This window comes from Lolium rigidum, chromosome 5 (genome assembly GCF_022539505.1).
Source record: "Lolium rigidum isolate FL_2022 chromosome 5, APGP_CSIRO_Lrig_0.1, whole genome shotgun sequence".
Taxonomy (NCBI): Eukaryota; Viridiplantae; Streptophyta; class Magnoliopsida; order Poales; family Poaceae; genus Lolium; species Lolium rigidum.
This window is the reverse complement of record NC_061512.1, coordinates 185,500,007-185,513,118: the sequence shown is the minus strand read 5'-3', so window position 1 is coordinate 185,513,118 and position 13,112 is coordinate 185,500,007. Positions and strand designations below refer to the sequence as shown.

Genomic DNA, 13,112 nt, shown 5'->3' with positions numbered 1-13,112 from the left:
TCCTTGATTGATGATGAGAGACCCACCACCGCCAACTCGACTGCTTCCTTTTCACTTATATGAGCCGAAAAGCATCGGTTCCTAATGGTCCTGAAGCGCTGGACGTATTCGATCATCGTTCCCCGCGCTTCTGTCGTACTTGCGCTAGATCGGCAATGCCAACATCGGAAGCCTCTAAGTGATACTGTTCATGGAACTGCTCTTCCAACTGCTTCCAAGTCCGGATGGAGTTCGGTGGTAGCGATGTGTACCACCCGAAAGCCGATCCTGTGAGGGACTGTGCGAAGAACCTCACGCGCAACTCGTCTGACGCTGAGATCGTGCCCAGCTGTGCCAAATATCGGCTCACATGCTCGATGGAGCTGGAACCATCTGATCCACTAAACTTCGTGAAGTCCGGGAGCCGATATTTGGGTGGTAGCGGGATCAGTTCGTAGTCGTTGGGGTACGGCTTGGTGTAGCCGAACGCCTTTCTTTTCGGCATCATGCCGAACTGATCTTTCAGAATTGCACAAATCTGATCCGCTGTGATGGCTGAAGGTGTCAAACCCTGAAGATTCGCCGGGGTGGCATACTTAACCATCCATGCTTGCTTTTCTGGTTCTAAGCCAACTGCAGGAGCTGGGCTTTGGAGGTTTGTCGGGGTGGCGTACTTAGCCAGCCACGATTGCTTCTCAGGATCGGCTCCCGACGTTCCTCCTGCCGTTCCGAGGCCCCCGATATTGCAGCCTGGTTCGAGAGTGCCCGGGCGTTGCGGTCCGGTACGTATGCGCACGCGTATCCGTGCGGGATCTCCTTGGGTGCCTCAGGTAGGAATTGGTAGTCACTAGGATCACCACCAATCTTGTAGACGACGTATGCCGATGAGTTCGGCAGTTCCGGTGCTGCCCATGCGAACGGCTGGGGCTGGAGTGGCATCTCTCCCTTGAAAGTCCCCGAGCCGGTCCCGACGGAGAATACCGGTGGCTCATGATTTCCACGACGACGCGCGAGCGACACGCTCCAAGGTGTTCACCAGGCTCTCGAGTGGCGGTGCGGCGAATGAGCCACCATGTAGTTGATCTCCTGCCGCGGTGACCTGGTGCGTTCTTCGACGGGGCGGACAGGTCCACTCCATCGAGCGCGCCTTCGGGTGTGAAACCCTTCCACTCGACGCCATGGGAGCGGGTTCGGTGGAAAGAGCCGATGAGTTCGGCTTCGAGGGTTGCCTTGATCTCGTCATGTTTCTTCTTGAGCTCATCAGGCAGATCCTCGTACGTGACCGGAGTGTCTTCCGCCATCTCGGATGTAGATGGCGATGTTGTGGATGTCGAACGCGGTCCCACCGGGCGTGCCAGAATGTGTTGACGTCAGAAACCCCCTGGCGGGCAGAGACGGGCAACACGGTAGAGCCGGGAACAACTAGGGCTGCGGCTGGCCCCGGTCCCTCGGAGCGACGGCCCGCAAAGCCTCCCGGTCGCACGTCCGATGTTTATCACAAGGGCGTGCCACCCGACCTATACCCGGTCGGGAAGGTGTGGATGATGCCTCGCTTAGTTTCTGCAGGGGCACACACGTAAACATTAAATACGAGCCTCGATCGGCTCCCGGAGTTATCCCGTGAATCGGCTCAAAGAGCCGATCCACCCATGATTCGGACGAGGTGTCCGAATATATGGTGGTCCTGCTTGATCAAGATAAAGCTGATTAGATCTACGACGATTTGGGGTTTTCACCGCATAATCGGATCATCCTACTCACGATTGGGCCTCGCGCTCGCGCACGGTGACCGTAAGCCGATCCTAGACAGGGCCTAAAAACCAACACGAGGTTGATCCCGGAACATCCTTTCTAGGGCTAGCAAACGCCACCCTACACGCCGCTGGATCCTCCAACCCTTTGTAAGGCCTAACTATTGCGGATGTTAAACTAATCCTTGATGAAACAAGGAGCAACCGTAACGGATCAGATCTACTAAACTATGATCAAGCGGGGTGCCGCCCCTACACCTAAGATAGGTGTAGGGGCGGCTAGACATGCAAGGGTTGCACTACGATAGCATGTAACATGAAGAACAATGCTAACCCTAACATGTCTAAGATAACTACGTTGCTCGCCATCAAAAAGGCTTCAATACGAGCAACGCATGAACAACGTGGGCAGGCTTGTCTTGCCTAGATCGCAAGATGCGATCTAGGCAGCATGGTGCTTTCGGTAGAAACCCTCGAGACGAAGGAGTTGGCGATGCGCCGAAATTTGTTTGTGGTTGAACGTTGGTTGTTGTTTATTCCATAAACCCTAGATACATATTTATAGTCCAGCGGACTTTCTAACGTTGTCGTGCACCAAACCGTGCACGAGTAAGATTCTAACTTCTAAACTAAGATGCGATCTAATATGTTACAGATACATGGGCAAACAAGCCCAACTTGGTATAAAAGGCCGACTCACGTATTTCTTCTATATATATATTCTTCACGTCCATCTTGATCGCGGCCCACCTCTGACTCGGTCAAATTCTGGTGATAACAGTGTTCTGGCGTGTGCGGTGCACCAAAGCGTCGAGGAGCGTGTCTAGCAGGTGCAGAGAAGTGAGAGGAACACACTTGACATGGTTGTGCACGTTGGAATGGTCCAAAGAGAGGGATGGCATGAGGGTGTCCATGTCATGGCACGACATGGCATGTTCTCGGTCAAATTGGTGACGATGGCCTGCTCCAAACTTTGTCTATGGTGCTTGGCAGGGTGTAAGAGGTACAGAGGGGTACAAATGGTGACCTAGGGTTGATGGTGGAGGCAAGGATCCACTGGATTTTGTAGTGCATAGGGTTGGCAGGGTTGTGCACACCAGGTGCTTGATGAAATGGCCGCAAGAAAAGAAATTTGGAAATTTTGATTGAATTTTTGTGGGTTGTAAACATATAATATTTGCAGTCTACTGGTGGTGGTAGTGGTCAAATTGGAGTTGGTTTGCAAAATCTCAAAATGCCCCTCATCTTGAATCTGCTTCAATGTCTCTACTTTGCTTGATCACCATTTGAATTTGAGCAAGAATTTGCAGGGGTTGTTTTGAGCAAAGTTGTTCACCTTGATGTTGTCTTGGATGAGGTGCAAAGATTTTGAATTGTTTGGTTTAAGAATCTCTCAAAACAGAGGCTCAAAGAGGGCATCATGTTAAAAATGGCAGATTTGACCATTAGTGCATGTGAGCCCATTTTGAATTCAAATTTGATTTGATTTGAGTTTCAAAGTGTTTAGTAACCATCTCCAACCAATGGTGCAAGCCAAAATGGTCTAGGTTGAAGATTTGCAAAAATGGCATAAACCATATGTGAGGGTTTTGTGAATTTCCAAGTTTTATTCTTTTCTTTTTGTTTTTGCTTTTCTTTGTGATCCCAAGGGATCAAGGGTAGGGTTTTAGTGTAAAGGTAAGGGTTGCAAGCACACATCATGGCAATGTCACACAAATGCACCAAAACTATGCATAGCACTATATGCAAAGATAAAAGTTTTTGTTGGTTGCAAATTTTGAATTTTGGGAATCACCATTTCTCATTGATTGAAATTTGGGATGTTACAGCGGTAGTCGATGCAGAAGCACCACGTGCCATCCGTCTTGCGGACGAGTAGCACCGGCGTCGCGAACAGCGACGTGGAGATCCGGATGATGCCCGCGGCGAGCATGAGGGCGCACTGGCGCTCGAGCTCGTCCTTCTGCAGCTGGGGGTAGTGGTAAGGCCGCGCGGCTACCGGTGCCGCGTCCGGGGCGAGGTGGATACGGTGATCGTACACCCGGGCGGGCGGGAGACCCTGCGGCTCGTCGAAGAGGTCGCTGTGCTGCTGCACAAGGTGGGCCAACAGGGGGTGCTCGGAGTCGAGGTCGGCCGTGGTGAGCTGGAGCTGCAGTGCCGGAGCGGTGCCCCCAATGCCCGTCCAACGGACGCGGCGGCCCTGGCGCCAGAAGGTCATCGTCAAGGCGGCGAAGTCCCACAGTATGGGCCCGAGGGGTCGCAAGAAGTCCACGCCAAGGATGAAGTCGAAGCAGCCCAAGTCGATGCCGGCGCACGCGATGGTGAAGTGCTCGTCGCCGATGAAGAGCGGCATGTGCTGCACCACGCCGTGGCAGCGAAGGCGGTCGCCGTTGGGCACGGTGACGCGGAGGTCGCCGCCCGTCGGCTGGAGGGCCAAGCGACGCATGGTGGCCTCCGCAGCGAGAGTTATGTGTGGAGCCGGTGTTGAGGAGGGCCACCAGCTGCTCGCCGTGTATCGTCACCGGCAGGAGCATCGCCTGCTCGTTGCCAACGCATGGAGCGAGACCACGCACGTCGTGGCTGGCGCGGCGTCGGGGGCGGTCTCCGTCGCTGTGTCGACGCCCGTGTCCGCGTCGCCGTCGTCTACTGTATCCAAGTAGAAGAGGCGCGGGCAGACGTGACCTGCCGCGTAGGGCTCGTCGCAGTTGAAGCACAGGCCGAGGCGACGGCGCTCCAACTGCTCCGCCGAGGTGAGGCGCCGGAAAGTAGGATGCGTCGCTGCTGGAGCGGTCGAAGCTAGCCGTGTAGGCGGCGCTGCGGCCGGCGGGGGGCCGGGCCCCGCGACTCGGGGGAGCCGGCTGCAGCGCCTGGGCCCGGAGCTCGTATGCCCGAGCGTAGTGCATCGCCGTCTGCAGGTCGTGGGGGGCCTGGAGTTCCACGTCCACCCCTATGTTGTCCGGGAGTGCGCCGATGAAGAGCTCCGCGCGCTGTTGCCCCGTGACACCCGGGGCGTGGCAGGCGAGTGCCTGAAAGCGATCGGCGAAGTCCTGCACCGTGGACGTGAAGGGGAGGCGCCCCAACTCCGTGAGGCAGCTCCCGCAGATCGGCGGCCCGAAGCGAAGGAGGCACGGCTCCGAAGCGGTCCCAAGGAGGCATGCCGCCCTCGTCTTGCTCGAGGGAGTAGTACCACGTCTGGGCGGCGCCCCGGAGGTGATAGGAGGCAAGCCAGGTGCGGGCCGACGCCAGGGTGCGCTGCCCGCGGAAGAACTGCTCGCACTGGCTAAGCTAGTTCAGGGGGTCCTCCGACCCATCCTAGGTGGCGAAGTCGACCTTGGTGTTGAAGGAGATATGCCCTAGAGGCAATAATAAAGTGGTTATTATTTATATTATGTTTATGATAAATGTTTATATATCATGCTATAATTGTATTAACCGAAACATTAGTACATGTGTGATATGTAGACAACAAGAAGTCCCTAGTATGCCTCTTAAACTAGCTTGTTGATTAATGGATGATTAGTTTCATAATCATGAACATTGGATGTTATTAATAACAAGGTTATATCATTATATGAATGATGTAATGGACACACCCAATTAAGCATAGCATAAGATCTCGTCATTAAGTTATTTGCTATAAGCTTTCGATACATAGTTACCTAGTCCTTATGACCATGAGATCATGTAAATCACTTATACCGGAAAGGTAATTTGATTACATCAAACGCCACTACGTAAATGGGTGGTTATAAAGGTGGGATTAAGTATCCGGAAAGTATGAGTTGAGGCATATGGATCAACAGTGGGATTTGTCCATCCGGATGACGGATAGATATACTCTGGGCCCTCTCGGTGGAATGTCGTCTAATGTCTTGCAAGCATATGAATAAGTTCATAAGAGACCACATACCACGGTACGAGTAAAGAGTACTTGTCAGGCGACGAGGTTGAACAAGGTATAGAGTGATACCGAAGATCAAACCTCGGACAAGTAAAATATCGCGTGACAAAGGGAATTGGTATCGTATGTGAATGGTTCATTCGATCAATAAAGTCATCGTTGAATATGTGGGAGCCATTATGGATCTCCAGATCCCGCTATTGGTTATTGGTCGGAGTGAGTACTCAACCATGTCCGCATAGTTCACGAACCGTAGGGTGACACACTTAAAGTTGGATGTTGAAATGGTAGAACTTGAATATGGAATGGAGTTCGAATATTTGTTCGGAGTCCCGGATGAGATCCCGGACATCACGAGGAGTTCCGGAATGGTCCGGAGAATAAGATTCATATATAGGAAGTCATATTCCAAGTTTGGAAATGATCCGGTGCATTTATGGCAGGTTCTAGAAGGTTCTAGAAAAGTCGGAAGAAATCACCATGGAAAGTAGAGTCCCGGAGGGACTCCACCTTGCATGGCCAGCCAACCCTAAAGGGAGGAGTCCAAGGTGGACTCCCTAGGGTGGCCGGCCAACCCCTCATGGAAGGGGGAATCCCACCCCAAGTGGGATTCCCACCTTGGGTAGGTTTCCCTACATATGGGAGGTTTCATTGTTGGGGTCTTATTCGAAGACTTGGATACCAACACTTGGGGATTTCCACCTATATAATGAGGAGGAGAGGGAGGGGCTGCCCACTCTTGGCCGCACCACCTAGGGCTGCCCTTGGCCGGCGCCCTAGCCTCCCCTCTCTCCCCAAACCCTAGCGGTATCTCTCCTCCACCACATCCCGCACGCTTAAGCGAAGCTCCGCCGGATTTCTCCACCACCACCGACACCACGCCGTCGTGCTTTGTCGGATTCAAGAGGAGCTACTACTTCCGCTGCCCGCTGGAACGGGGAGGTGGACGTCGTCTTCATCAACAACCGAATGTGTGACCGAGTACGGAGGTGCTGCCCGTTCGTGGCGCCGGAACCGATCGTGATCAAGATCTTCTACGCGCTTTTGCAAGCGGCAAGTGAACGTCTACCGCAGCAACAAGAGCCTCATCTTGTAGGCTTTGGAATCTCTTCAAGGGTGAGACTCGATACCCCCTCGTTGCTACCGTCTTCTAGATTGCATCTTGGCTTGGATTGCGTGTTCGCGGTAGGAAAATTTTTGTTTTCTATGCAACGTTATCCTACAGGTGTAGCGGGGCGGTGGCTGTGTAACCCCGCCGGGGCCGTGCGCGACGGGGTGTGCCTCATGGGGGCGTGCATACCCCCCGGGGGCAGCGCTCGGGAGGGAGGGCATCGGCGGCTCGGCGGTGGTGGTGTAGACCGGCTGAGTCGACGACGCTGCGAGCCACGCCGGCAGCAGAGACGGCGACGGGGGAAAGCGAATCTGGTGGATGGGAACGCCCCCCGTGGTGTAACATTCCAAATTTCCAAACAAAGAAGAAAATGAATTTCCTTTTCCAAAAATTTGAAACCAACAAAAACTTTATTTGAGTTCTATAATGTGCATAGTGCTCATGCCCAATTGTTGTGAGTTTTGCCATGATGCTTGTGTGAAGTATTTTGAAATGTTCTAAACCCTAAAACCCTACCCTTTTCAAAACCCAAGAGGAACAACTAAAAAGAAAACAAAATAAAAAGTGAGGCATATGTGGGCTTATGGCCATTTCTACAAATAATGGCCTATGCCCTATTTACCTTACCTAAATGGTTGAAACCATTACTAAACCCAACCTAACCCTAAATGAACCCAAATGAATACTCTTTGGGATCAAAGGGAAGCAAAGAAAAAGAAAAATAAAATAAAAATAGCAACACATATGAGGCTACGGCCACTTTTGCAAATCTTTGACCTAGGCCATTCTACCTTGTGGCAATGGTTTGGAAAGGTTACTAAACTAATAAGAATCACTTTTGAGTCAAAGAAACACTTTTCAAATCAAAAGAAAAATCAAATTTAAGTTACATGTGATAATGGTCACATGTGGCAATTTTAACATCTTACCCTCTTTGAGCCCCTGTATTAAAAAATTTCTAAACCAAAGTCTCCCAACTCTTTGCACCTCATCCAAGACCTCATCAAGTTGAACACTTCCTTTTCTATTGCTTATTTTGATCAAGCCAAAATGCAACATTGAAACAGATTCTAGATCCTACCCATTTTGGATTCTTCAAACCTTTATCCATTTTGCCCACCAACACCACCATTGTGTGCCAAACATTATTTGAATCATTTCCATAAAATATTTTGGCCAAATTCAAAAATTTGCTTCATGCGGCCATTGTGTCGAACACTTGGCATGCACAAACCTGCCAACCCTAGACACTCTAATACCCAGCATGTTTTAGACTAAACCCTCACCTCTCTGGTCATCAACAACTCACTCATGCACTCCTTACACCATGCCAAGCACCAGAGACAAGGACCACTCATGATTTCATCAGGTATCAGACCATGCCGAGCCATCATGGCATTCACCATGCCAACCCCTCTCACCTGCCCTCTCTGGCCCCCCTCACCATGTCCTGGAGACTATACAACGCGACGCGCCCATGACGTCCAGTGTGCGCCAGACGCCGACGTGTGCACGCCCGGAGCGCGCCAGAGCACGCACGTGCACTGTCAGCCTCGTCCTCCCCTTGACCTCTCCTCTCTCACACCCACTCACTACGTCACCCTCTACCTCCCAGACACGATGGTTCGCGCTAGAGAGGACCGTCGCCGTCGTCACCGTCGAAGACTTCCGCCGCAGTACTGAGAGCTCACATCACCCTCCCGCTCGCGTCAGCGCACCGTTTTCAGTGCCGTCAAGCGATCCGTGCTCGCCCTGACGTCGCCAACACAGTTGCATCGTCGCCCAGCTCTCTCCGCCCCTGTAGCCACGACGCCATGAGCGACTTGCCCCGTGAGCCGCAGACCTCGTCGCCGCTATAAAAGGAGGCCTCCCTCGCCTCAATTCTCTACACCACTCGACTCCTCTCACCTCAGAACCCCTCCTCGAGCTCTCCCTCTTCCCAATTTGCACCGTAGCTAGCCAATTGCATCGCCGGAGTCCGCGGAGCCGCCGCAGACGAAGAAGACGATTGCCGCCGCCCCAGGAGCCGCCACTTGTACCAGGAGGACCGCCGTCGTCGACAACCCCGCCGTGCATCGTCGCTGATCATCGCCGGACCGCCGGTGAGCCTCCAACCCCCTACCCTCTCCGCGGCCAGTACCCCCTCTCGTCGGAGACGACGATGCCTGTGCGCCGTCCGATCTGATTCTAATCATGCGTCCTAGATTGATCCATACCGCTTGATGACCCACAAGTATAGGGGGTGTATCGTAGTATCTTCGATAAGTAAGAATGTCGATCCCAACGAGGAGCAGAAGGTGTTGACAAGCAGTTTCGATGAAGGATTCACTGTAAATGCTCACAGACAAGTATTCAGGGAGTTTTGATGTAACAAATGAATAAAGTACGAGTAAGTAAAGTGCGAGAGTAATAATTGCAGCGAGTGGCCCAATCCTTTTTAGCACAAAGGACAAGCCGGTTTGTTTACTTATAATAACCAAACGTTCTCGAGGACACACGGGATTTTAGTCTAGTGCTTTCGCTACATATGGCTAATTAATCTTCATTGTTTTGATAAGTGTTGTGTGGGTGAACCTATGCTAATCTACCGCCCTTCTTAGGACTAATACAAACTTGTGATTATACCCCTTGCAAGCATCCGCAACTACAAGAAAGTAATTAAGATAAATCTAACCACAGCCTTAAACTCTGAGATCCTGCTATCCCTCCTGCATCGATATACCAACGAGGGCTCAGGTTTCTGTCACTCCGGCAACCCCGCAATTGGCAAACGAGTACAAGATGCATTCCCCTAGGCCCATTAAGGTGAAGTTTCGTGTAGTCGACGTTCACACGACACCACTAGAAGAATAACACCACAACTTAAATATCATAACATTGAATATTACTCAACCATACTTCACTACTAACATTTAGACTTCACCCATGTCCTCAAGAACTAAACGAACTACTCACGAGACATCATATGGAACATGATCAGAGATGATATGATGATGAATAAAAATCTGAACATAAACCTTGGTTCAACGGTTTCACTCAATAGCATCAATAACAAGTAGAAATCAACACCGGGAGAGTTTCCCCTATCAAACAATCAAGATCAAACCCAAATTGTTACAGCGGTGACGGCGTGCAGCGGTGGAGACGGCGGTGATGATGATGAAGATGATGATGATGGTGATGGAGATGATGTCCAGCTCGACGACGGTGACGATGGCGTCGATTTCCCCCTCCGGGAGGAATTTCCCCGGCGGATCTCAGCCTGCCGGAGAGCTCTTTTCTCTCTGGTGTTCTCCGCCCCGCAGAGGCGGCTGTGGCTCTTCGCGATGTACCCCTGGAGCTTAGGTTTTCGGGACGAAGGCGTACGCGAAGAAAAGGAGGCGAGAGGGGCTGTGTGCCCCCTCCTCACGAGGCGGCGCGGCCGGGCCTTGGGCCGCGCCGGCCTATGGGGTGGGCCCACCTCGGGTCCCCTCGGCTCCGCCTTCTGGCTCCCTTCGTCTTCTGGAAAAATAGGATTTTTCATATAATTTCCGTCAACTGTTGATCTTCCGAAATATTGCATTCTGACGGCGCTTTTTCCAGCAGAATCCTGACTCCGGTGTGCGATCCTCCAATAATCATGAAACATGCAAAATAGATGAAATAACATAAGTATTATCTCCAAATATGAAATATATCAATGAATAACAGCAAATTATGATATAAAATAGTGATGCAATTGGACGTATCAACTCCCCCCAAGCTTAGACTTCGCTTGTCCCCAAGCGAAACTGAACTCGGTAAACAGGACCACATGTATATGGAGTGAAGAGTCGATAAATCAAATACGGACAAGAAGCATCATATTCATTCACACAAGACATTCTAGTGAACAACTTCCTCATATAACTCAACTTGAAACAAGTATAAGGTAATCACAAATAAAGGTGCATAAGAAATCATAGTTGGTGATGGCAAACTTCGTTCTTGGTCAGAGAACAATTAACAGGTTATTCTTATCTATCAAGCAGCGCTCTCATGTTAAAGTTTATATGGCTCATCTTGCATACTCAATCATAATGATCATTGATAACTTTCAAAGCTATATTTATTCAGATAAAACTTGTACTAAACAAGGAAGAGTAAAAGACATGATGAAGCAAATCACAATATAATGGTTTGATCACAACAACTCAAATGCTTGCTTGAGATGGAGGGAAATAGGTTTACTGACTCAACATAAAGTAAAAGACGGGCCCTTCGCAGAGGGAAGCAGGGATTAAATCATGTGCTAGAGCCTTTTCAGTTTTGAAATCATATAAAGAGAATAAAAGTAATATTTTGAGAGGTGTTTGTTGTTGTCAACGACTGGTAGCGGGTACTCTAACCCCCTTGCCAGACAAACTCTCGAAGAGCGGCTCCCATTAAGGCATTTTCATTTTTGGTGGCACCCCTTCCAACCTTACTTTCACAAACCATGGCTAACCGAATCCTCGGGTGCCAGCCAACAATCTCATACCATGAAGGAGTGCCTTTTTATTTTAGTTTTATTTAGATGACACTCCTCCCAACCTTTGCTTTCTCAAGCCATGGCTAACCGAATCCTCGGGTGCTGTCCAACAATCACATACCATGGAGGAGTGTCTATTTGTAGTATCATGAAGGTTAATTAACCAGGTCGGGAACCCCATTGCCAGCTCTTTTTGCAAAATTATTGGATAAGTGGATGAAGCCACTAGTCCATTGGTGAAAGTTGCCCAACAAGATTGAAAGATAAAACACCACATATTTCCTCATGAGCCATAAAACATTAACACAAATAAGAGATGATAAATATTGAATTGTTTAAAGGTAGCACACGAAGTATTTACTTGGAATGGCAGGAAATACCATGTAGTAGGTAGATATGGTGGACACAAATGGCATAGGTTTGGGTTGAGGTTTGGATGCACGAGAAGCATTCCCTCTCAGTACAGGTCTTTGGATAGCAAGGTTAATTAGCAAGCACAAAAGTTGAGGGAAACAAACGAATATACATGTGATAGAAACAATCATGTATCTTTCTTGTAAGCACAAACAATTTTAACTTCAGAATAATAAGCTATGAGCTAACAAGAAAGGAAGACAATGAAACAACTATACATATTTCTCTTTTCTACTTAAACCTCAAGGTGTTGTTGCTATTGACCAATGCTAAGTTTGCAAAAACCAAATAGATTTACTCAATGCTCCCAAAGTGGTACCAATACTAAAATCAAGATCAATCATATAATAGAAATTGCAAACTAAAATAAGGTGTGCAATATGTAAATGATAAGACTTCTCATTAATATTTCATAACGATAACTCACACCAAGGGATACATAGACAACCGACTAAAGGAGAGATACTTCCACACTGCAACCCAACTTATATGATAACTTCCCTACTCATGATATGACACTACTTGATAGTAAAAAGTAAAAGGTAGTGATGATGTGATACCGCGGCACTCCCCCAAGCTTGGAACAAACCAAGGGGATGCCAATACCTATGATGAATTACTCCTTTGGCGATGGTGGTGATTAACTCCTCCCGCGCTTCTTACAGATCTCCTTCAGCTTCAGTTTCTCAGCTTGGCAATTCTGCACTAAGACTCGAAGAGATTCATTGTTATCTGAAGTTGGCGGTGGCGACCTTGTGATGGGTATCGAGTAATATTCCAACATTCTACGGAGTCGGTAATTCTCCTCCTGGAGTATCTCCACTTCTCTTCTTAGAGCCCGGTATTGACCACAAAACTCATCGGTAGTCCGTAGAGCTTCTTCCAGCACGGGGAAAGAGTCGAGGCCAAGAGCAGGTGGTAAGGGTCTCGCGCAAGTTATAAGAGAAAGAACGTCAAGTGTCAACAGATCCCACCAAGATTTGCTTACTCCCAACAGCTTGTTGCTCTTGTTTTGACGACACCCTTTTCACTTCTTCCTTCGAAGGCCTTTTGCTCTTGTTGTTGGAGGCCATGGTGCTCCTAGATCGAAAATAGATCCCGGCAGAAACAGCTCGAAACAAAACACGTCGAGAAAACGATATACGGACCTCCAGGGGTCCGGGGGATTATATAGCAGGAATTTTTATGTCATAAGGAAAGTACCAAGTCGAACCGGAGTCGGAAAGGGGCGACGAGGCGGCCAACTCATAGGGCGGCGCGGGCCAAGGCCTGGCCGCGCCGGCCTATGGGGGCACGCCCTCGTGCGTCTCCTCCACTCCGTTTCGATCTCGTAATTTTTCATATTTTCCATAAACAACAAAAACATTGTTCGGAAAGTAAATCGCGAACTTTTTATTACCTGTCTTCGTTACCTATTCAAAGTCGAGTTACGGCGGATCATCAATTTGACCTTTGATGAAAGCCTCT

General features: G+C 49.6%; 1 protein-coding gene across 1 annotated transcript in view; it reads left to right on the top strand.

The window, feature by feature from the left end:
• Window positions 1–4,174: 4,174 nt before the first annotated feature.
• Window positions 4,175–13,112, top strand: part of LOC124656839 (malonyl-CoA decarboxylase, mitochondrial-like) — a 17,776-nt gene continuing 8,838 nt past the window's right edge. The window contains exon 1 of the mRNA XM_047195509.1: window positions 4,175–4,378. Coding sequence (XP_047051465.1) covers window positions 4,175–4,378 — 204 coding nt within the window. The remainder of the gene's footprint in view (window positions 4,379–13,112) is intronic.